At 49.7% G+C, this 22,032-nt stretch overlaps 2 protein-coding genes across 3 annotated transcripts; both read right to left on the bottom strand.

Annotated features, from left to right (window-relative positions):
- Nucleotides 1-322: 322 nt before the first annotated feature.
- Atf6b (activating transcription factor 6 beta) lies at nt 323-14,302 on the bottom strand. Of its 2 annotated transcripts, none has more exons than XM_048348037.1 (18): nt 14,194-14,302; nt 13,762-13,841; nt 13,543-13,621; nt 12,941-13,032; nt 9,793-9,928; nt 5,623-5,708; nt 5,374-5,509; nt 5,152-5,283; nt 4,887-5,020; nt 3,678-3,863; nt 3,488-3,579; nt 2,947-3,126; nt 2,694-2,801; nt 2,174-2,255; nt 1,922-1,989; nt 1,731-1,842; nt 1,510-1,594; nt 323-1,015 (listed from the first exon to the last, which is right to left on the bottom strand). In XM_048348037.1, the coding sequence occupies exons 1-18, from the start codon at nt 14,273-14,275 to the stop codon at nt 786-788; spliced, it is 2,100 nt and encodes a 699-aa protein (XP_048203994.1). In that variant the 5' UTR covers nt 14,276-14,302; the 3' UTR covers nt 323-785. The 2 variants fall into 2 exon arrangements, with proteins under 2 accessions (XP_048203994.1, XP_048203993.1); XM_048348036.1 differs by having other exon boundaries at nt 324-1,015; nt 1,922-1,992.
- A 109-nt stretch (nt 14,303-14,411) lies between these two features.
- Nucleotides 14,412-16,529, bottom strand: Fkbpl (FKBP prolyl isomerase like). Its single transcript, XM_048347321.1, has 2 exons — nt 16,342-16,529; nt 14,412-15,867 (listed from the first exon to the last, which is right to left on the bottom strand). Exon 2 carries the CDS (start codon nt 15,787-15,789, stop codon nt 14,761-14,763), a length of 1,029 nt encoding a protein of 342 aa, XP_048203278.1. The 5' UTR covers nt 15,790-15,867; nt 16,342-16,529; the 3' UTR covers nt 14,412-14,760.
- Between the last annotated feature and the right edge of the window lie 5,503 nt (nt 16,530-22,032).

The raw sequence follows: 22,032 nt of genomic DNA, 5'->3' as shown, positions 1-22,032 counted from the left end.
TCTGTACCCTGCTCCCTCTTCCTGAGCTCAGAGCCCTCTGGCTCAGCTCCTGCTGTTTGTGTGAGTGAGTTGTTCATCCTGGAAAGCAATGCGGGGGGCGGGAGGGGGCGTTCTGGAGAGAGGACAGGAGCTACTGGGCCCCCTGAAGGGCGTGGGGCCCCCTGTCCTTCCTGTTTACTCAGACACATTCCAGTGAACTGTATCCTCGGGTGTCACTCCATAGACATCTTCGCTAGACACAGACCCAGCCGGGAGCTGCAGGGGTGGGGCAGGGGGTGAGCGACGCCCCACCTCACCAGCAGAGCTTAGCTTCTGCGCTTGGTTCTTTGAAACTGGCCCCTAGCAAAGTCACGAGCCAGGAAGGCAGCCACCATGCCTTTAACTCCCTCCAAGTTGTTTATTTAAACATTAAAAAAAAAAAAGAAGAGAAAAGGCAGGTAACACACACACATAAACCGATCTCCCTCGACCACCCCTCCCAAACTCCTGGTAACCAGATCCAAAATGTAAAAACTTCCCTTGTCCCACCTGGGGACCAATGCCCATCTTTACTCACGGAGAAACAAAAGAGTAAGGAGTACACAGGCATAGGAATGAGATGAGCCCTAGATTCTGCAAAGGGGTGAGAACAGGGGTAAATCACCCCAAGTTAAGTGCCTAATCTCACACCCTGTCTTTCCTTTACCAATTGCCCCCAGCCCAGGGATTGGGGAAAGCTGAAACTGCCCCAGTGTGTCATTTTGCACCCCCCACCCCCAGATCTACTTCAGGGTGAGCTGCAGAGGTCAGGGATGGTTGAGGTAGAGGGGCTGGGCAGCGGCCTGGTGGGCCGGGCTGGCTGCAGCAGCTGGCAAGGGGCCGCCCGTGGCATTGCCCGGGGTTGGGGATGGCTGCTTTCGGAGCGAGGGGGGCACCGTGGAGGTCTTGATGTGAATCACCCTGGTATCCATGACCTCACACTCGATCTGCATCATCTCCTCATAGTCCCCTGCGGGCCCCCGGCCTGACAGGGTCTCTGTGAGGACAGAGTTGAGGAGGAGGAGGAAGGGGAGGGGCGAGGAGAAGGAGGGAGGCCCAAAGCAGGGGTTAAGATGAGAAGGTAAGAATGGAGTGTGGGGCAGGGAGAATGAAAGGGGCAGGAAAATAAAATGGTGTTGATGAGTGAGGGGGTTATAGAGGAGAGAACATCGAGAGAAAATAAAAAAAGAAGTGAGCGTCTCGCAGGGTGCAGCCCACCCTGCTCTGCCCAGTCACGCACGCGGCCCCGCACCTTCACTACAGTTTTGGGAGACGCAGTCTCGCTAGGGAGCACAGGCTGGCCTCAGACTCTCCTGGCTTGGCTTCCTGAGTGCTGGGTGCGGCCTGTCCCCACCTCCACCCAGTCTCCACTCACTCCCTCTGGATACCCACACTCTTCTTCCCTTCACCCCCCACCCCACGGCCCCCTGTGGGAACTTTGCCCTTCTTCCACTTGGGGATCCCTCCCCACCCCCAGGGGGGAAGACTTGCCATTGGGGGCCATGGCCGGCATCACCAGGGACATCTTAGGCCTGGAGGTCTTGTTGTGACTAATGGCAGGGAGCAGCAGGTGATCCTGGGGAGGAGGCCAGACCAGATGGTGGAAGAGAGGAAGAGGGGTCTCCGGTGGTGCTCCCTCTCCAGTGAAGTCAGCCTGGCGGGGGGCTCGGGGGTGACAGACCCCAGGGCTAGGGCAGGGAGGCGGCACTCACCCTTTGGAAGGAGACCACATAGAATGTATCTTCCCGCCGGTCGATGGCATCCAGGAACTCGGGCTGGGAGCGGTCTGGATGGCGATACAGCTGCAGCTGGCCCACAGAACCCCTGCTTCCCCAGAGACAGGGACGTCAGTGGGGGGAGGGGGAAGCCCATCACCGCACTGACGACGACAACGAATGCTCACCTCTCTGGGGGTCCTGGGGGCTGAGTAGGGACTGCCTTAACTGGAGGTAACTTCTTCCGTAGCTGAGACTTCTGGAAGGAGAAGTATCTAAGGATTTGAAGAGGGTCAAGGGAAAAGGGAGACACAGGCGGCCCCTGGAAGCTCGCGCCACCTCGTACCCACTGCTCCACTTTCCCCAAACAACCCCTGACTTCTCACTCCCTTGAAATCCCCATGCCATTCAGCCCTGCTCTTCCGCCGGCCGGCTCCTACCTGTCTCTCCTGCGCCTTCTGAGGGACCTTCCGCCGGCCTCTCTGGTGACGCTGGACCCAGCCACTTAGCTCGTCAGCAAGCCTGGGGAGGCAGAGGCCAGTCACCCCCTCTTAGCCAGGCCAACATGCCTGCTTCCCTGGATTGCATGCAGGGAAAAGAAGAGAAGGCCAGGGAAGCCAGCAGTTGGTGACTCCTGCCTGTAATCCTCCCTACTAAGGAGGCTGAGATTTGAAGACTGCAGTTCAAAGCCAGCCTGAGCAGGAAAGTACATAAGACTCTTATCTCCTATTAACCACCACAAAAAATAAAATAAAACAAAATAAAAATCTGGAAATGGACCTGCGGTGAAGTGGTAGAGCTCCAACCATGAGTGAAAAAACAACAACACTAAAGAACAGTGCCTAAGCGGTGAGTACGAGCCCTGGTATCAGCACACACAAAAGAGCCGGTGCTGAAGCTACAGGATGCAGGCCAGCCAGGCTGGCCATGGAGGGGCTGCAAGGCCCTGAGTCCCCCCACCTGAGGGACTCGGTTCGGTTGAAGTGGCGGCAGTCAGAGGAGAGGAAGAGCTGGTCCAGGTCTCTGAGCAGGAGCTCCTTGGCCCCTCCGGGGAAGGCTGTCAGGTTCCTGCAGGGAGCAGGGAAGGAGCAATGATTAGAGAAGGGCAAGGCGGGGACCACCAGCATGAGCGCCCGCTGCTTTGGCTCCTGCTCCACCCAAAAGAAAATTGGTTCCTAACTCCAAAGGAGAAAGGGGCCATTTTTCTCCTCACCGGAAACTGGGCTGTCCTGCTGGGCTGGGCTGCAGCTCCTCAGGGGCCTGGAAGGACCCCTGGAGGGGTTCAACGCCATGAACTGGCTCTTGTTCGGAGAACTCCAGCAAGTGTCTCCGGGGCCGAGGCTCCTCCCTGCTCATCCGAGGAGAGATGGGAGCTGCAGGAGGCTCGCTGATGCTGTGGGAAGGGACGGACAGAGCGGGGAGAAGAATCCCAGCTTTACCAAGTGTCTTGTCGAGAGCAAGGGCTCTGCAGTCGACTGCAGACTCTCCTCATCTAGAAGAGAACAGCAAGTGTCCCTACCTCACAGGTCTGGGAAACACGAAAGGTGAGTACTTAGCCTAGAGCCCAGAACTCAGCTCCCAAGAGCCACTGCTTATCACCATGATCTACCCTTCATGTGTCACCCAGGAGGGAAATGGTAGAGCAAGAAAGGGCTGCTGGATACACTAGCAGTGGTCACACTGGAATCGTTGGATGTGATCATGCAGCTGTGAAGCTCGGTTCCACCCAGAGGGTACTCGGAAGTGGGTCTCACCTGACAGGTCCAAAGTTGAAGGCAATGAAGAGAAGGAAGACCATGATGCAGACCACCTTCCTGTTTCCGGACCCTAACTTGAGCTCGCTGTTCTAAAATGTAGAAGAAGAGACAGGAGAGGCTGAGTGACCTCAGGGAGCCTATGTTCCTTTCCTTTCCCAAAGAAATAGTCCGGGCTTACCAGGCTTACCTCGGCCAGCAGTACCTCCAGCCGCCGCCGGAGGGCAGCATTCTCCCTGCGCAGCTGCTGGTTGTCGGCCAGCACTGCCTGCAGCCGCGCCTCCAGCCCCTGCAGGTACTCTTTCTTCTTCCTCCGGGACTGGCAGGCTGACTCTCTGTTCTTGATCATTCTCTGCTGCCGCTTCAGCAGTTTTGCCTAGCGCCAGCCACAGAGGTCAAATAGAGAATGAAAGGTGAGGGGCCAGGCCTCCAACCAAAGCTCGCCTGGGCCATTCTCCTGCCTTTCTGACTTCAACCTACATAGCCACAAATGGGGCCTTTTCTGCTCTACTGAAACCTTCCAAGCAAAGAGCCTCCCCTTCATGCCAGTACTGGGGCTTGAACCCCAGGTCTCATGCTCTCCATTGACTCTTCTTACTGCTCATGTTATACCACTTGAGCCACAGCTCCAGCTTTGTGCAGATAAGGGTCTCTCAAACTTGGCTGCCTGGGCTGGCTCTAAATCATGACCCTCTGCGCGCGGCCTCCTGAACAGCTAGGATTATAGGTGTGTGCCACCAACACCCAGGGAAAAAGCCTTTCTTGCAACCATTCCCCGTTCCAGTTCCTCAGAACTGGGTGAGGTGGACTGCAGGAGGAATTCCCTTCTTTTCTGGATGACTCTTCTTCCTGATCATCTTTTTCAGAGCCTAATTAACCTTGCTATAATTATGGAATACTTTGAGTTTCCTAGAAAGTAGCCCCTTTCTATCACCACAACCCTTGCCTGTGACTTCCCGAGACCACCCCGACTTCTCTGTGGCACTGATAGAAAACTTATGGACCTAACACTACATGGAGTTTAGAAAGGGGCGCGTTCTCGCTCCTAAGGCCATCCTGCAAGTCCATATCCTCACTGTTTCATTTCTTTGTATTGGGTAAGGTTTGAACTCAGGGCCTGGGCACTGCCCCTTAGCATTCTACCAATTGAGCCACAGCTCCACTTCTGGCTTTTTTTCTGGAAGTAAGAGTCTCACAGATTTTCCTGAGCAAGCTGGCTTTGAACCATGATTCTCAGATCTCAGTTTCCTGCATAATTAGAATTAAAGGTGTGAGCCACTGACTCCCAGCTTAGGGGGTCCTCGTTTTTTGCTCCTGCAACTCACCTCCCTCTTCACCCTTCAGTTCTCTCCATGACTGACTTAACAAGCCTTCCTACTCCTCTGCTCTGGGCACTTACATCCACTTCCGGCGGGCAGGAGTTCCCAGGCATAGGAGCTGGGACAATGCTCTTCCTCTCGGGCCGTGGGACCGTGGGTGCTGGCCCTTCCGGCTGGACTCGAATAGCACCTTGGATAAGGACAACTGGAGACACTGGGGTGAGAGAGCAAGCGGTCACAGCGCATGAGTCAGGTGGGGTCCTTGTGTTTGTACTCTCACCTAAGCGCTCATGGGAACCCCAGTGGCTGTGCGCTCCCTAAGAATCCAGCCAGCCCCTTCGGTACCTGCAGGCTGTTGGACCAGGGGCTGCAGGAGGACGGTGGTGCTGGGCGGCACAGCTCTGGGCGGCATCTGGACAGTGGTTAGCACCACAGGTTTGGGCTGCAGTGGTGGCTTCCGGGTGGGTGGAGCTTTGCCTGAAGGAAAATGAGAGGGAAGGAGGGAGAGATTCCAGGACTATCCGCTTCTTACCGGGGATCATGGGAGGGGTGAGGAAGCCCCATTACCTGAGGAACTCTCAGGGGATGGACCCATGCTAATCTGGACTGCTCCGAGTGACGGGGCTGGGGCATCCCACAGCAGGCACCCTGGAGGGGACGGGGACTCTGTCTTCACCTCCAGCACCTCCTCTCCTGTAAAAGCCTACTTGCGGCGGCGAGAGACATTAGTCAGGATGGTCTAGGCGACGGGGACATGCTCCTGAAGCAGAGGAGGTTCGATGAGGGGAGGAAGGAGGGAGGAAAGCTTGTGCTCACCTGGCTGGGGGAGTCTGCTGAGGGCAGAGAGGCCTCAGAGTTGACCGAGGAAGATGGAGAGACGGGCTCAAGCTTGGTATGGATATCTGTGCAGTGACAAAAGAAACAAAAGCTGGATGTCAAGGGGAAGCTGTGTCTGAAGGAGAAATGGGTCACTGCTCTTTGTGCCTAAGCATGAACCTATCCAGGACCTAGACAGGCAACCCGGAAGGTGCACGGAGCTGCCGACCTGCTGCTGGCTCTCCTCTGCCTCTTGGCCTGAACCTGCCTTTCTCCTTCAGTGGCTCTTCTCATAGTTTTCCTCAAGGCTGCCCTTTTCCTTGCGCCGTTCCCTCCTCCTTCTTCACAGACCTTGTCTAGTCACAGAGAAGGGGTGTAGACAAGGGCGTCTCTAGCATTTATCTGGCCCATGTTCCTATCTTGCTGGATTCTTATCCCCTGGTCCAACATCTCTGTGCTGACAACTGCCAAGTCTGCTCCATCCAATGGCTGCTTATGTCACATCCTGACTCCCAAACTGCCAGCTGGTCGCTTCCATTCCCACCTACCCCCACTGGTCAGGCAGCCAAACTCAACTGGCCCTGAGCAGGCTCACTGCTCCTCCCTTCCAGGGCTGTCAGCCTCCCAAGCAAATCACAGAGCTGCCTCAGCCTTCCTAGCTTCTGTTAAATCACTTTACAACTTGTTTGTCACCCCATAAAAACAAATGTAGGCCCCATGTGGGTGAAATAAAACCCATCTGGGGGCAGCCCCAGCCCAAAGGTCAACAGTGTGTTACTCCCTCTGGTCTATACTGTTCATGTGGGTGCTTAATTATACAATCATAAACATTACTTTAAAGCTTCACTAATATGATTATTTTGAATAGATAACAGTCATGTGATATAAATTCCAAGGGAAATACAGCCACATGATATAAATTCCACAGGAACAAAGGGGAATTCTGTGAAAAATAAATTCCCTTTCTCTCTCTTTCCCTTGTCATCCACAGCTCTGCAGAGGTGACTACTACTGGAAGTATTTAATAACCACAATGTATTAGAGCCCTCCCACGGCTCTCCAAAAGCAAGGACTAAGCTTCCCATTCATCACAGTGATGGCTCTCACAAAATACCTAAAAAGAGTGGAAAATATGTCCTGGTCTGGGAATGTGGCTTAGTGGTAGCATGCATGACACCCTGGGTTCGATTCCTCAATACCACATAAATAGAAAAAACAGGAAGTGGCACTGTGCCTTAAGTGGTAGAGTGCTAGCCTTGAGCAAAAAAAGCTCACGGACACAGTTCCCAGGTCCTGAGTTCAAGCCCCAGGACTGGCAAAAAAAAAAAACCAAACCCACAACAACCCCAAAACAACAACAAAAGACCCCACTGTTCTTACAAAGCTACTAGTATGCTTTGCTGCTAAAGGTGATTCAAGGCCTATTTATTTATTTTGTGCAGGGACTGGGGCTTGAACTCAGGGGTGCTGAGCCTTACTCAGGTCTACTTCTGGCCTTTTGCCAGTTAATTGGAGATAAATCTCATGGATTTTCCTTCCTGGAGTGGCTCTAAACCATGATCCTCTTATCTCAACCTTTTGAGTAGGTAAAATTACCGGTGAGAGCCATTGGCATTTGATTCAAATCTTACTTTGTGTGTGTCCTCTTTTGATATGTCAGATACAACTTGTCTATCCTTCAAATTCTATACTTCCCTGTCCTACTGAAGTCAAGGAAGAAAGCTTAGATTATATTGGTGGTCTCCTTAGTCCTTCATCTTCAACCAGCCAATAATTAATATATAACCAGTACACACCATAACATATATAATACATCAACTTGGTCATTTTATATAATACATGCACTACTGCATACATATGTGCACACACACACATATATATACACATATACATTACTGTACCCTGTAAATAATTATATTTTGTCAGTTAAAAAATGAAAACAAGGGGGCTGGGGATATAGCCTAGTGGCAAGAGTGCCTGCCTCGGATACACGAGGCCCTAGGTTCGATTCCCCAGCACCACATATACAGAAAATGGCCAGAAGCGGCGCTGTGGCTCAAGTGGCAGAGTGCTAGCCTTGAGCGGGAAGAAGCCAGGGACAGTGCTCAGGCCCTGAGTCCAAGGCCCAGGACTGGCCAAAAAAAAAAAAAAAAAGAAAACAAAGCCAGGCACCGGAGGCTCATACCTGTAATCCTAGCTACTCAGGAAGCTCAGATCTGAGGATTTTGGTTCAAAGCCAGCCTGGGCAAGAAAGTCCTTAAGACTTATATCTCCAATTAACTACCAAAAGAGCTGGAAGTGGAGCTATAGTATAGCTCTAGTGGTAGAGTGCTAACCTTGAGAGGGGAAAATAAAAAAGCTCAGGGACAGCACCTAGAAGTTGAGTTCAAGCACTACAATTGGCAAAAAATAAAAACTAAAAAAAAAAAAAGAAGAAGAAAAAGGGCTGGGAATATGGCCTAGTGGCAAGAGTGCTTGCCTCATATACATGAAGCCCTGAGTTCGATTCCCGAGCACCACATATATAGAAAACGGCCAGAAGTGGCGCTGTGGCTCAAGTGGCAGAGTGCTAGCCTTGAGCAAAAAGAAGCCAGGGACAGTGCTCAGGCCCTGAGTCTAAGGCCCAGGACTGGCAAAAAAAAAAAAAAAAAAAAAGAAAAAAGGACCTATTGAATAAACTCATGAGTAAGTACACCTAACAACACAAATACTACAAATGAGGCTTGCTGCTGGTTGCTCATGCCTGTAATTCTAGCTACTCTGGTGGCTGAGATTTGAGGATCCTGGTTCAAAGCCAGCCCAGGCAAGAAACTAAGACTGTTATCTCCAATTAACTACCAAAAAGCCAGAAGTAGAGCTGTTCCTCAAGTGGTAAACAGTGCTAACCTTCAGCAAAAAAGCTCAGGGCCTAGGCCCTGAGTTCAAGCCCTGGGACAGGTAGGCATACACATGTGCACATAAACACACACACACACACACACACATAGTACACACGCTCAAAGACTGGGTACCTATGGCTCATGCCTGCAAATCCTAGCTAGTCGGGAGGCTGAGATCTGAGGATCACAGTTTGAAGCCAGTCCAGGCAAGAAAGTCCGCGAGCCTCTCATCTCCAATAAACTACTCAAAAAAAGTCTGAAGTACAACTGTGGCTCAAGTGGTAGAGCATTAGCCTTCAACAAAAGTAGCTCAAGGATAGAACCCAGGCCCTGAGTGCAAGCCCCAGCACCAGCACAAAACAAACAAACACCAATGATATTAATTAAAGAACCTATTAGTCAGATATATGGTATTCCAACCTTCCTCTACATTTAAAACTTCTTTATAATAAAGTATTGGGGAAACTGGATGTGGTGATATGCACATGGGAAGCTGAAGCAGGATGCTCTTGGCCTCAGGAGTTCAAAGCAAGCATGGCAACACAGTGACATCCCAGCTCAACAAAAAGAAAAGAAAAAAGGCTGCCAGGGGAATAGTAACTCAATTACACATACCAGCCCTCAACTCTCCACAACTTTTGTTATTTGTTTTGTTTTGTTTTTTGCCAGTCCTGGGGCTTGAACTCAGGGCCTGAGCATAGTCCCTTGCTTCTTTTGCTCAAGGCTAACACTCTGCCACTTGAGCCACAGCGCCACTTCTGGCTTTTTCTGTGTATGTGGTGCTGAGGAATCGAACCCAGGGCTTCATGTATATGAGGCAAGTACTCTACCACTAGGTCATATTCCCAGCCCCTCTCCACAACTTTTAAAAAGTTAAATTAACAAAAAGTTGAATAACACAACAGCCAGCCTAGCCAGACAAGTCCTTGAGACACTTACCTCCAATTAACTAGCAAAAAGCTAGAAGTGGAGACATGACTCAAGTGGTAGAGAACCAGCCGTGAGTGAGTCAAAGGATGAAGCGAGAGTGCAAGGCCCTCAGTTCAAACCCCAGTACTAGTGTGTGCACGCACACACATGCATCCTTGCAAACACAACATCTTTATCTCCTCAGTACTGCCTTTGCTTCAGTTTCTAAAAATGTTCATTCTCTCCTGCCATTTGCCCTGCCCGCGCTGTCCCCACTGTTGTACTGGAGGCCCTGTGCCCCCCACCCTCAGTAGCTAGACACATGCACACAGACGTGCATTGTACCCAAGGGCAGCCGGGATGAGTGGCAGCCGGTTATTACCTGAAGGATCATCATAAGCGGAGCCCACGGTGATCTGGACAGTTTCAAATGGCAATGCTGCGTCATCTCCCAGGAGGCAGAGTGGGGGTGCTAAGGACTCTGTCTTCACTTGTAGCACCTCCTGTACTCCAGGCACCTGGGTGAGAGGTAGGGTGGAGCAGGGAGGCAGAAAGAAGGAAAGGAAACACAAGCAGCATTGAGAATAAGAACAAGAGCCAGGTGCTAGTGATAAGAATAAGAACAAGAGCTGGCTCATCCAGGTAATCTTTTTGTTTTTTTAATGTAAGTTTCCTTTAATTTTGACATTGAAACAGCAGAATAAATTGGTGTGTGGTTGAAACAGCCTTTTTTTCTCTCTCCCCACAGGGTTGAAACCTGGAGCACTCATCCATCAAAAGAAGAAACTTAGAAAGCCCCCTCCACCACACAAAGCCAAGGACAGGCTTAAGGGTGGGAAGAAGAACACCATCAAACTCAGCTGGTGATGCCTGGCACAGTTCCAGTAAAGTACAATTCTCAAAAGTTGCGGGGGGGAGGGGGGGGCTGGGAATATGGCCTAGTGGCAAGAGTGCTTGACTCGTATACATGAAGCCCTGGGTTCGATTCCCCAGCACCACGTATACAGAAAATGGCCAGAAGTGGTGCTGTGGCTCAAATGGCAGAGTGCTAGCCTTGAGCAAAAAAGAAGCCAGGGACAGTGCTCAGGCCCTGAGTCCAAGGCCCAGGACTGGCCAAAAAAAAAAAAAAGTTGCCATCATTACAGAAAATGGTAGCATAACAGTCACAAACAGTAGCTCCCTAGCCCCTCCTCTGACTCCATTTGTCACTCTGAGTGATGGCTCAGAACTGTCTCAGGGGAATGGGCTCTTCTGACAGTCTGGTTTCAGGAACCAGGATCGCCTAATGGTGGTAGAGGTTATTTATTCACTTTACCAATTCATCATTTCCTAAAGTTCATTTCCAACACTTTTACTAACAGTGGCTTACATAAAATCTGCACAGAAATATTTCAAGTGATCCCCAACCCCCTAATGGGGAAAGTGGTGTACTGAAAATTAAATACCCCCCCACACACAGGGTATATCCCAGTTTGGGGGTAACCGTGAGAAGCACAGAAAGGTCCCATTAGCAGGAATGGAGTGGAGATCAGGCAAGCCATGGAAAACCGATACCTATCCATAGCTCATGCTGGTAATCTCAGCTACTCAGGAAGCTAAGAGGGTCCAAAGCCAGCCCAGGCAGGAAAGTCCATGAGACTCTTATCCCTAACTATCTACCAAAAAGTTGGAAGTAGAGCTGTGACTCAAGTGGTAGAGTGCAAGCCTTGAGCAAAAAAAAAAAAAAGCTCAGGGACAGTACCCAGGCCTTGAGTTCAAACCCCAGGACCAGAACCAAAAAACAAAAAAAGAATAAGAACAAGAACAAAGCTCTCAGTGGATCACAATAACTCAAAAGCTATGGATGTACGTTCATATAAGAGTATTGTCGACATATTGTCTATTGTAGACATTACATTTAAAGCCCTAGGCGATTTTTCTTTGGCGTAGACCACGTGGCTACTGTATATGTTCTTGGTACACTGTGTATTGTATATATGTCTACCTGACCTAGGGAAGGGAAAGAAAAACAGGGTGTAAGATAGCACAAGAAATGTACATACTGCCCTACTATGTAACTGTACCCCTTTTGCACAACACCTTGTCAGAAAATTTTTTTGTTTAATTAATAAATAAATTATTTTAAAAAAAAGAACAAAGCTGGGTACTGGTGATTCATGCGTGTAATCCTAGCTCCTCAGGAAACTGAAATATATGGATTGTGGCTCAAACCCACGATACTGTCAGATGCTTACCTCCAAGTAACCTCCAAAAAACCAGAAGTGGAGCTATGGCTTAAATGGTAAAGTGCTAGCTTTGTGCAAAAACAAGAACAACAGGGCTGGGGATATGGCCTAGTGGCAAGAGTGCTTGCCTCATATACATGAGGCCCTGGGTTCGATTCCCCAGAACCACATATACAGAAAATGGCCAGAAGTGGCGCTGTGGCTGGAGTGGCAGAGTGCTAGCCTTGAGCAAGAAGAAGCCAGGGACAGTGCTCAGGCCCTGAGTCCAAGCCCCAGGACTGGCCAAAAAAAAAAAAACAAAACCCAAGAACAACAATAACAACAAGGGACAGCACCCAGACCCTGAGTTCAAACTCTAGTACCAATAATAATAATAATAGAACAAAAGTTTGAATGATACTAAGTATCTTCCAAAGCACTATCTTCCAAGCAGTCTTTGGCTCTTTGTTCTTTCTACTTTATTCTTGATATCAAGTATCATCTTACAGTGGACAAGTTGGACAAGAATGGTTCAGAATTCTCCACAGTTAACCACTGTCTTCTAGCTGGGCACTGGTGGCTCATGACAGTAATCCTATCTGCTTAGGAGGCTGAGAGCTTGATTAGAAGCCAGCCCCAGCCAGAAAGTTCATGGCACTCTTTATTTCCAATTAAACACATACACACATACAAAAAAAAAAAAAAGCTGGAAGTGGAGCTATAGTTGAGCACAAGTCTTGAGCAACAGAAGCTCTGGGACAGTGCCCAAGCCCTGAGTTCAAGCCCTAGGGCTGGTCAAACAAATCTCAAAAAAACATGTCTTCTTGCCAGCCCCCCCCCCCACCCACTACTGTCATGTATCTCTGTATATTAAAAGTCTCCATCTTTAGCTGGTGTCAGTAGCTCACACCTATAATCCTAGCTACTCAGAGGCTAGGATCTGAGGATCCCAGTTCAAAGCCAGCCCAGGCAGAAATGTCCTCCAAAGCCAACCCAGGCAGAAAAGAGGCTATGAGATTCACATCTCCAATTAATCACTCAAAAACTAGAAATGGAGTTGTGGCTCAAGCACTAAAGTGCTAGCCTTGAGCACAAAGAGGAGCAGGGACAGCGCCCAGGCCCTGAGTTCAAGCCCCATAACTGGGAGGGGGAAAAAAAAGACTCCATCTTCACTTCTAGACAACTAAAGTGGAAGCATGGAAAAGGCAGGCATTGGAGAAATAGGAAAGGCAGAAGAAGCCCCCACCTCTTAACTCAGTACACAAATCAATTCCTTGGCATCCGTGAGTGATGGAGCAGAGCCCCTGCTACAGAGATCGTTCTCACCTGGCTGGAGGGCTCCGTGGAAAGATGTGATGATTCTGAGCTGAGGGAGGAGGAAGAGCAGGGGGAAGATGGCTCAGACTTCACCTGAAGATCTGGAGGGAAAAGGAGTGGAAAATAACTAATAGTCTGAGAAGAATCTAAGAGATTTTAAAGATCTGGGTGTAAGGTCCGCCCAAAGCACCCCATGCAGAAACCCCCTACCTGACCAGCAGACTGGGAGGCAGTTACCTCCCCCTTCCCTGAGGTCACATCCTAATCCACCTGGCCACACCCTCCGGCCCCTGCCCTAGATAAGGCAGGGGTGGGGGTGTGGGGTCGCCCCTTCTCTCCGGCCAAGCATCACCTCGGCCACAGGCCAGCAGTTCGGGAATAAACTTTTCTCTCCTGCCTGAATACCGCGTGGCGTTCTCCTTTACCGGCTACCTACTTTAATAAACCTAACAGTGGGGTAAGGAACCCTCCCCAGGCAAGTAGGGATCAGAGAAGGATGTATATTCACTTATGAAGGGGGTGAGAGGGGACGCAGGAGATTACAGGATTTCTAGGAAACAGTGGGAGGCTTGTTTCTGGAAAGATGAAGGGAACCATAAAGGCTGCCTTACCTGGGAAGATGGGCAGGGGGTCCCACGGAGGTTCAGGGGGACTGATATCCATCCCCACATCCAGAGAGCTGCTGTCAAACTGAAGAGAAGATATCGGAGGGCGGGAATGAGAGAAAGTAGAAGGGATCCCAGATGAGATCTGGCTTGGAGGGGAGTCCGAGTTCTGCGACCGAACGTCCCCACCCACCAAGGGCTAGGGAAAGGGTAGGCGAGCAATACCAGGACATCCTGCTCCACGCAGCGGAAAAGCTCTGTCGGCTCCTCGGCCACTTCGTCCAGGGCAGTGTACAAGGGGCTGTCTGCGAACGGGGCGGGGAGTCAGGAGGGTCGCCCGGCCCGCACGCCCCACGCCAGCCCCCGCCCCATCCCTCATTGGCTCAGCGGGGCCAGACCCACCGCCCGCCCACTTGAAAAGCGACACTGCCCGGGAACCCCGGGGCCTCCTCCCCCGGCCCCGGAACAACTCCACGGCCTTCGCCGAGGGGGGAGATCTCCCACCACGGGAGCCCCTCGGCTCCGCCCTCCCTTCAGACGGTGCTTTCGCTATTTCCCTGCCTTCGTCTTTGGGCCTCTGCTTCTGCCCGCGTGCCTCGGGGACGCGCTTTGCCATGGCCCTCTCCGCCCCCCCCCCCGGAGCCGCACGCCGCGCACCCCACTCCTCCGAGTTCAGTAGATTGTCGGTGAAGAAATGCGTCGGGTCCGCGATCTCGCTGATGAGCATCAGTTCCGCCATCTTGCCCCCCCCACCCCCCGGCCAAAAGACGGCTTCCCAAGGCCCGCCTCCCCTCATCACCGACGAATCAGATCGCTCTCCCAAAACAGAGGGTATACCGGAAGTCCTGCACACCAATAAGAGACCCGGATAACCCCTCCGCACGTGAATGTAGAGAACGGGTGTACCGGCAAGACCAATGGGAGCGCCGCACAGCTGGCGCACGCGCACAACAGACCAAGGTGAGGTGCCTGGGAAATGTAGTCCATAGGATTTAAAGGTCCGGCACCTTTCCCTTCGCCTCCCCCAGCCAGTCCTAAATGTAAACAAGTTTCCAAGGTATTTGGTTGGATACGCTTCCCCGCAAAGATACGCACTGAGATGGTCACTACCTCACTCGGGAAAAATAGAGCATAGGCTGAAGCCTTTCCTCTGGGCCCCTAAAAATCTCACAGCACAGACCACAATTCACAGGTTCCTGTCTCTTTTAAGGTTTAAGTTTTTAATCAGCCAAACATCTTGCGCAGACCCTGAGCCAGCCCAGCATCCCGTTTCTTCTCCAGAATGACCACCTTCCCCAGCTCCTCCTGGGCTGCCCGGTTTTGCGGGTCTACTGCTAACACCTTCTTGAGGTCAGCAGTTGCTTTTTCCAGGTTCCCAAGCGCAGCCTGAGCAACCCCCCTTCGGTATAATGCCTTTAAATGGCCAGGTTCCCGTTCCAGCACCCGGTCACAGCTCTGGACTGCCAATTGGGGCTGTCCTAGCAGCAACTGACAGGCAGCGAGATTGGCATGAAGGGTAGTTCGTTCTGGAGGGCCAGGTGGAGGTAAAGTCAGCAGCAGCCGAAGAGCCCGTCCGTAGCATCGGGCGGCCCCCTCTGGGTTCCCAGCTCGAAATAGTTCTGTGCCCCTTGCACGTTCTTCCATGGCCAAAGCTTCCTTCTCGCTGGTCTCCAGCTCCCAGGAGTCCCGACCCTGAGTGAAGGATTCCAATATGAGCTTGACCGGAGGTCCAGAGTGCCCAGGAAACTGAAGCTCTACCTCCTCACCTTGACACATGGATTCTAAGCACTTTTCAATGAGCTCCCTCCAGGAGTCCTCTTTCCATGATCCTACACCCACAGTTAGTTCTGTCGGGCCTTCTGGCAGCCCTGACTCAAAAGGAAACCCAAAAGCCAGTACTCGACAATGGGAACCTAGCTTGGGTTTGTCCAAGCCATCGCCCCGGACTATGATCTTCTTGACGAAGCTCCTATCAGGACAGTACCAGAGATTAGAAGCCTGTAAAGGCTCTAGCGTCTCCTTGGTTGATTCATGAAACTTATCAGAGTTTCCTTCAAGTCCAGCCACTAGTTTTTCAGACCCTTTAGAATTCCCTAGAATCTGCTTGGTTGGATCTTGACTCACTCCCAGTTCAAGAGTTTCAGTTGGAAATTGAGTAGTTGGATCAAGGTTCTCCCAGGAGTTTTTTTCCCACTGTTGTTGAGACTGAGAAGAGTCTTCCTCTCTCATTGGACTGACAGGTGGCAGCTCCATTTGGTTGACTGGTCGCTTTTACCTTCGTGAATCGACAATTTTAATTGGGAAGTGATGGATTTAGGTTAGGGTCAGCACCTGAAAAAGAGAAACAAAACCATGCTAACTGCAAGATTCTTTTTCTTTCTTTTTCTTTTTGTTTTTTCCCCTCTTGGCCAGTCCTGGGGCTTGAACTTGGCCTGAGCACTGTTCCTGGCTTCCTTTTGCTCAAGGCTAGCACTTTAGTACAGGAGCCACAGCGCCATTTCCGGCTCTTTTATGTTTGTGTGGTGCTGAGGAATCGAACCCAGGGCTTCATGCATGCTAGACAAGCACTCCACCGCTAAGCCATATTCCCAGACCAAACTGCAGGATTCTTATACAGACTCCTCTTCCTTTCCCAGGCCTCTAGTGAGTCCCCATTTTCCCACCCCTACACCTCCCAAAACAACAACAACTGTCTTCCTTGAGCCTCGGTTCCACCGAAACCTAGTTTAGAACTATAAATTCCACAATTCCCTTCGGTTCAGGTAGCCTTTCCAACTACGGCCAGTCTATTGGGTCAAAATGTACCTGAGAGGCCAAAGTGCCTGGCATGGTGGCAGCAGCTGGATTGTTCGGATCACCTCTCTTCCCGAAATCCAGTGCTCGATGAATATTTGTCCTCGGAATCTTATCCCAGACGGTAAGAGATAGACACCCGAGCCCGGAGCGCGCGAGACTGGGAATGTAGTCAACACTTGGCAGCCAATCCGGGAAGGAGGAAGGTGTAATTTTAGCCCGCCCGTGGAGCCTGACGTCATTTCCCCCGCAACCACGAAGCTCCAGGCCTTAGCAACAGAACTAGACCGAAGCAACCGAACTAAACCTCATCGAACCCGACCCGCTGCGGTCCCGCGGGCCAGTTGCCTGATGGTGTTGGAGACCTGGAATGGAGTTGAGTAGGCTGGGGACGTAGCTCAGTGGTGGAGTGCTTGCCTCATGTGGGCAGGGTTTGGGGTTCCTTCCCTAGGATCTACAACCCCCTCAAAAGTGTGAAGAATGTCAGAGGAGGTTCATGATAGTGACCTCACTCAGGCCCTCCTGAACTGCTTTTATCCCTAAGTTTGGGTATCCCAGCAGAGGCCTCCTTCCGTCCATTCAAAGTGGGTGCTCCAAGATAAACACTCGGGCCTCCTTCCCTCGACTGGTCTTTTATCTTCTGGCACCACCTGAGGTTCCTCCAAACTTGGGCGGGGGTGGGGGGGAGGGGGGAGGGGCGGTCCTGAACTGAGGGCCTTACATTCTCCTCTCAGGGCTGGCTCCCTACCACTTGAGCCACTGCAGTTCCTGACAAGTCCCCCTAACTCCAGCAACCCTGGACGATGCTTTTCAAGCATTAATATTCATGCACATCACCTGAGGAGGTTGCTAAAGTGCAGATACCATTCTCTTCACTCTGTGATCTGTGCTCCTTCAATTTGTCCTACATTTTGCATATACAACTGGTATAACTTGCTCCACTAAGTGTAGCAATGGAAATCTGGTCTTCCTCCCAGTAGAAGGTCTAGGGCCATCTTGTGATTTAGTCTTACTTAGCCAGCTTCCTGACCAGGCTGGGCCATCATAATCGTTTAGGGAAAAGGAATCCATCTCTCATGGGGGAAGAGGACAGTTTTCATTACTAGCCACAGTCTGGTCAAGACAGCCATTTTTTGTTGTTGTTGTTGTTAGTAAGGAACTAGGTTGTTCCTTCTGATTCCTCTTTGGGGGAGCAAATGAGTGGTCTCTGAGCAACAGGGCAACAAAATCTTTGTGTATGTATGTTTTCTTTTAATTTTCTGATTGCGGGGCTTAAACTCGGGCCTTGAGCTCTGTCCCTGAGCTCTTTTTGCTCAAGACTAGTTTTCTGGTGGTGAATTGGACATAAGAGACTCAAAGCCTTTCCTGCCCCTGTTGGCTTTGAGGAGCGACATTCAGATCTCAGCCTCCTGAGTAGCTAGGATTGCAGGTATGAGCCATAAGTGCCTGGCTCTGAGTTTTGAGTTCAACTAATCTAGACCTTTTCCCCCTTGTTTAATTTCTGAGTCTAAGCCAGCATAACTTTAACCTACTTCCTCCTCCTTAGCCAACACCCCACCATGGCTACTGGGTACTGGGATCCTATTAAAAATTAATCCATTTCTTCTGTTTCCCTTCCCCCGTTTTTACTTCAAGAAAGGGGGTGTCTAGAACGTATCACAGAAGGCTTAATGGCACTCCAGTCCTTACACAGATTGCTACTTTGTTTTATGTATTTTAACTAAGAGGATTGTTCCAGTGACTCTTCAAGAATAGGTTTTTCTCAATTAAAAGAAACTGTAGCTAGGTGGATTAGCTCATGTTTATAATCTCAGGAGGTAGATACCAGGAGGATATGGTTCAAGGCCAGCCTAGGCAAAAAGTTGTGGAGATCTTATCTCAACCAGTAAGATGAGTGTGATGGAATATGTGTGTGGGAAACCTTAAGTAGGATGACAAAGGTCTATCTAGGCTGGCTTGGGCAAAACTTAAGACCCTATGTAAAAAAAATAACTAAAAGCACAAAAAGTCTGGAGAGGGGCTGGGAATGTGGCTTAGTGGTAGAGTGCTTGCCTAGCATGCACGAAGCCCTAAGTTCGAATCCTCAGCACCACATAAACAGAAAAAAAGCCAGAAGTGGCACTGTGGCTCAAGAGGTAGAGTACTAGCCTTGAGCAAAAAGAAGCCAGGGACAGTGCTCAGGCCCTGAGTCCAAGCCCCAGGACTGGCCAAAACAAAAGTTCTGGAGGCATGACTCAAGTGGTAGAGGGCCTGCTGAGCAAGTATGAGTCTCTCAGTTCAAATTCCAGTACTACAAAAATAATCCCTTTAGGCAAAAAGCTGTGCCCTGCTCCAAATATGTTCCTTTGTAGTGCTCTATTGTTGCTTAAGGAGTGTATTTTTTGTTCCAACAAATTCCACAGAACAGTGACTTTGTCTCTTTTGTGAGTGTATTTTATCTCCTTCATTCACAAGCATTGAGCATGTGCTCAGACAGCAGGCTAGGAACTGGATGCCCACAGATGAATGACACACACTCTCTGCCTTCATGGAATGGTGGCCAAGGAAAGAAAGCAAGTCATTACAGAGGTATGAAAAGGAGTGCAAGGCTATGAGAGTGAATAATGAGGGATAAGGGAATCTTCCTTTAGGCTGAGACATTTTTTGCTGACATGTAAAGAACAACTTGGAGCTGAACCTTAGAGAATATACTTATGGCTCCCACACTGAGAAACAATGAATAGTCTACTTTGTCTCTTTGCAGACCCTTTGTCACTACTGTGATTTTTTTTTATTATTACGAACAATGTATCTTTTGTCACTTACTATGACTGGTTTTTGTTGTTGTTGTTTGTTTTGCCTGTCCTGGGGCTTGAGCTGAAAGCCTGGGCTCTGTCCCTGAGCCTCCCTGTGATCAAGGCTAGCACTGTACCACTTGAGTCACAGCGCTACTTCTGGCTTTTTCTGTTTATGTGGTACTGAAGAATTGAACCCAGGGAGGGCTTCATGCATGCTAGGCAAGCACTCTACCATTATTATTATTGTTGTTGTTGTTGTTGTTATTATTTACAATGTATCCCATCAACCTCACCCCTTTGATCACTCTCACCTCCTCTCCCCACTTTTTAAAATAAGTTCAACTGGTTTCACTGTTCTGTTTTCATATTTGCACATAAAGTACTTAGGCCACAATCACTCATTCAACCTCTCCATTCACACACTCTCCTCCCACTAATACCCTCCTCACTGTAGAGCCCTTCACTCTATCATGAATGAAAATATTTTTATTTTTTAAAAGATGATTCTCTACTCTCACCCCCCCAAAAAGAAAACAACAACAACAAAAAAAAAAAAAAACAACGTAAAGGATGATCCATAAAGCAAGGTGGTACATGCCTGTGACCCCAACTCTCTGGGGGCTGAGGCAGGAGGATTGTAAATTCAAGGCCAGCCTGAATTATGTAGTTAGGCCCTGTCTGAAAAAAAGAAAAGAAAATAAAAGAAAGGTCCAAGCACTGATGATGGCTCATGCCTGTAATTCTAGCTACTTGGGAGGCTGAGATTTGAGGTTCAAAGCCAGCCCAGGCTTCCCTTTGGATCCTCAGATCTCAGCCTCCTGAATAGCTAGCATTAAAGGGTGAGTCACTGGCACCAGGCCTAGGCCATGAGACTCTTATCTCCAATTAAACAGCAAAAAGCCAGAAGTGGAGGTATAGCTCATGGGACAGCCTTAATTGGGGGGGGGGGGGGAACAAATATGTGAGATTCTGAATTCAACTCCAATACTGGCATTAAAAAGAAAAAGGGGCTGGGAATATGGCCTAGTGGCAAGAGTGCTTGCCTCTTATACATGAAGCCCTGGGTTCATCCCTATCACCACATACACAGAAAATGGCCAGAAGTGGCACTGTGGCTCCAGTGGCAGAGTGCTAGCCTTGAGCAAAAAGAAGCCAGGGACAGTGCTCAGGCCCTGAGTCCAAGCCCCAGGACTGGCAAAAAAAAAAAAAAAAAAAAGAATGGCTGGGTGCTGGTGGCTCACGCCTATAATCCTAGTTACTCAGGAGGCTGAGATCAGAGGATTGTGGCTCCAGCTTCAAGCCAGCCTGGCAGGAAAGTCCAAGAGACTCTTATCTCCAGTTAACCACCAGAAAACCAAAGTGACGCTGTGGCTTAAAGTGGTAGAGTGCTAGCCTTGAGCAAAAGAGCTCAAGGACAGCACCCCAAGCTCAGAGTTCAAGCCCCATTACTGACAAAAGAAAAGCTGGAAGTGGAGGTATGGCTCAAGTGGCAGAGCACTAAATTTGAACTAAAAAGCTCAGGGACAGTGCCTAGGCCCTGAGGTCAGCCTCAGGTCCAACACCAAAACAAAACAACAACAACAACAACAAAAACCCCACAAACTCATCTGAATCTGGAATCAAGGAGATGCTCATTTATAAGAAAAAAAATGGTTGAAGTAGGATTTTTTTTTTCTTTGTAACCCAGTCAATAATTTTTATTGAGACCTAGCAACGGTAGACTGTATACGTCATAGGTTTTGGGCTCAATCCCCAGCCCCAAATAAAACATAGACAGATGGAGACAAATGCAGAAAGTTCTCAACAGTAGTCTAATAAAGATAGTCCTGTTACAAAATGCTCCAAACACAGAGGAAACCATGGTAAGCAGTGGGGAAGTTATCTCCTCCCAGGGATCATCTGCAAATGCTTCAACCAGGAAAGGGGTCTCAGAGCGGAGCCCTGCAAGATGGCCATCAATCTGTCATAGAGGTTCAATGGAGGTATTGCAGATGGAGAGCAGCACAAGGCAGGCCAGATAAGGGAAGGAAAGCTCCTTACCCCTAGCCCTCTGTACCTCTCCCTTGCCAAGCTCAGCTCCAGCTCCAGCCTGCTGGTGCTGCCCTGTCACCAGGCCAGGAGCCAGCTGGAAGTTTGCAGCTCGCACCTTCCCCTGCATTCCGTACTCTCCACGTGGAGCCATATGCTATAATTATGCTCTGCCATTTAGCATCAGCATGGGAGACAAAGATCCGAGCTTTCCAAAGGTTAAATAAATTTCCCCTTCTGTTTAGCTTGGGTGGTTTCTGTGGGTTTTCGTTCTGCTGGAATTTGTGTCAGAATGACTCCTCCTTGCTCCTTGCTTCCAAAGCATTTTGCTTGTGCTTTGGCTTTTCAGAAAGAGTGAGGCAGTGAAACAGACTTTTCTGCAGTGTCGTGTTTCATAAGAGCAAGCAGTGATCATTCATTACAACTGTAATACCAGGCATTGGGCTAAGGGCTTTCTATCTAATATCTCATTTCTCCTCATACAACTCTATGAGCTCCTTACTTATTTAGACATCCAACTTTTTTTTTTCTTTGTGGTGCTGAGATTCACTAGGGCCTTAATATGCTAGCCATGTAGTCTCCCACTGATTCACATCCCCTAAACTCCACTCTACAAATGTTCGTTGAGGGTGATTTTTGTACCTAGCACTGTGCTAGGGACAAGGGATAAAGCAGCACACAGGGGTGGGAGTAGGGAGAAAGAGCCCTGGATCTCTTGAGCTGACATTCAATGAAGGTGTTAGGCAATAAGACACAATTATAAAAAAAAAAAAAAGGAAATGTCAGAATGTCAGGGAGTAAAAATGTTAATGAACTAGAGAAAGCAAAGTAAGAGAAAAGGTAGAAAATGCACCCAGAGCCGGTGGCCGGTGGCTCATGCCCGTAATGCTAGCTACTC

Source organism: Perognathus longimembris, chromosome 6 (genome assembly GCF_023159225.1).
Source record: "Perognathus longimembris pacificus isolate PPM17 chromosome 6, ASM2315922v1, whole genome shotgun sequence".
Lineage (NCBI taxonomy): Eukaryota > Metazoa > Chordata > Mammalia > Rodentia > Heteromyidae > Perognathus > Perognathus longimembris.
This window is presented reverse-complemented; position numbering and strand designations above follow the sequence as displayed.

What these genes read in the sequence shown, in the direction of transcription:
- Atf6b (XM_048348036.1), bottom strand. Translation starts at nt 14,275, where the DNA reads ATGGCGGAACTGATGCTCATCAGCGAGATCGCGGACCCGACGCATTTC. An exon ending in ACTGAACTCGGAGGAGTGGG is followed by an intron (nt 13,842 to 14,193) that starts GTGCGCGGCGTG and finishes CCCCGTTCGCAG; the next exon opens with ACAGCCCCTTGTACACTGCC. An exon ending in CGCTTATGATGATCCTTCAG is followed by an intron (nt 5,709 to 9,792) that starts GTAATAACCGGC and finishes GTCACTGCACAG; the next exon opens with ATATCCATACCAAGCTTGAG.
- Fkbpl (XM_048347321.1), bottom strand. Translation starts at nt 15,789, where the DNA reads ATGGAGCTGCCACCTGTCAGTCCAATGAGAGAGGAAGACTCTTCTCAG.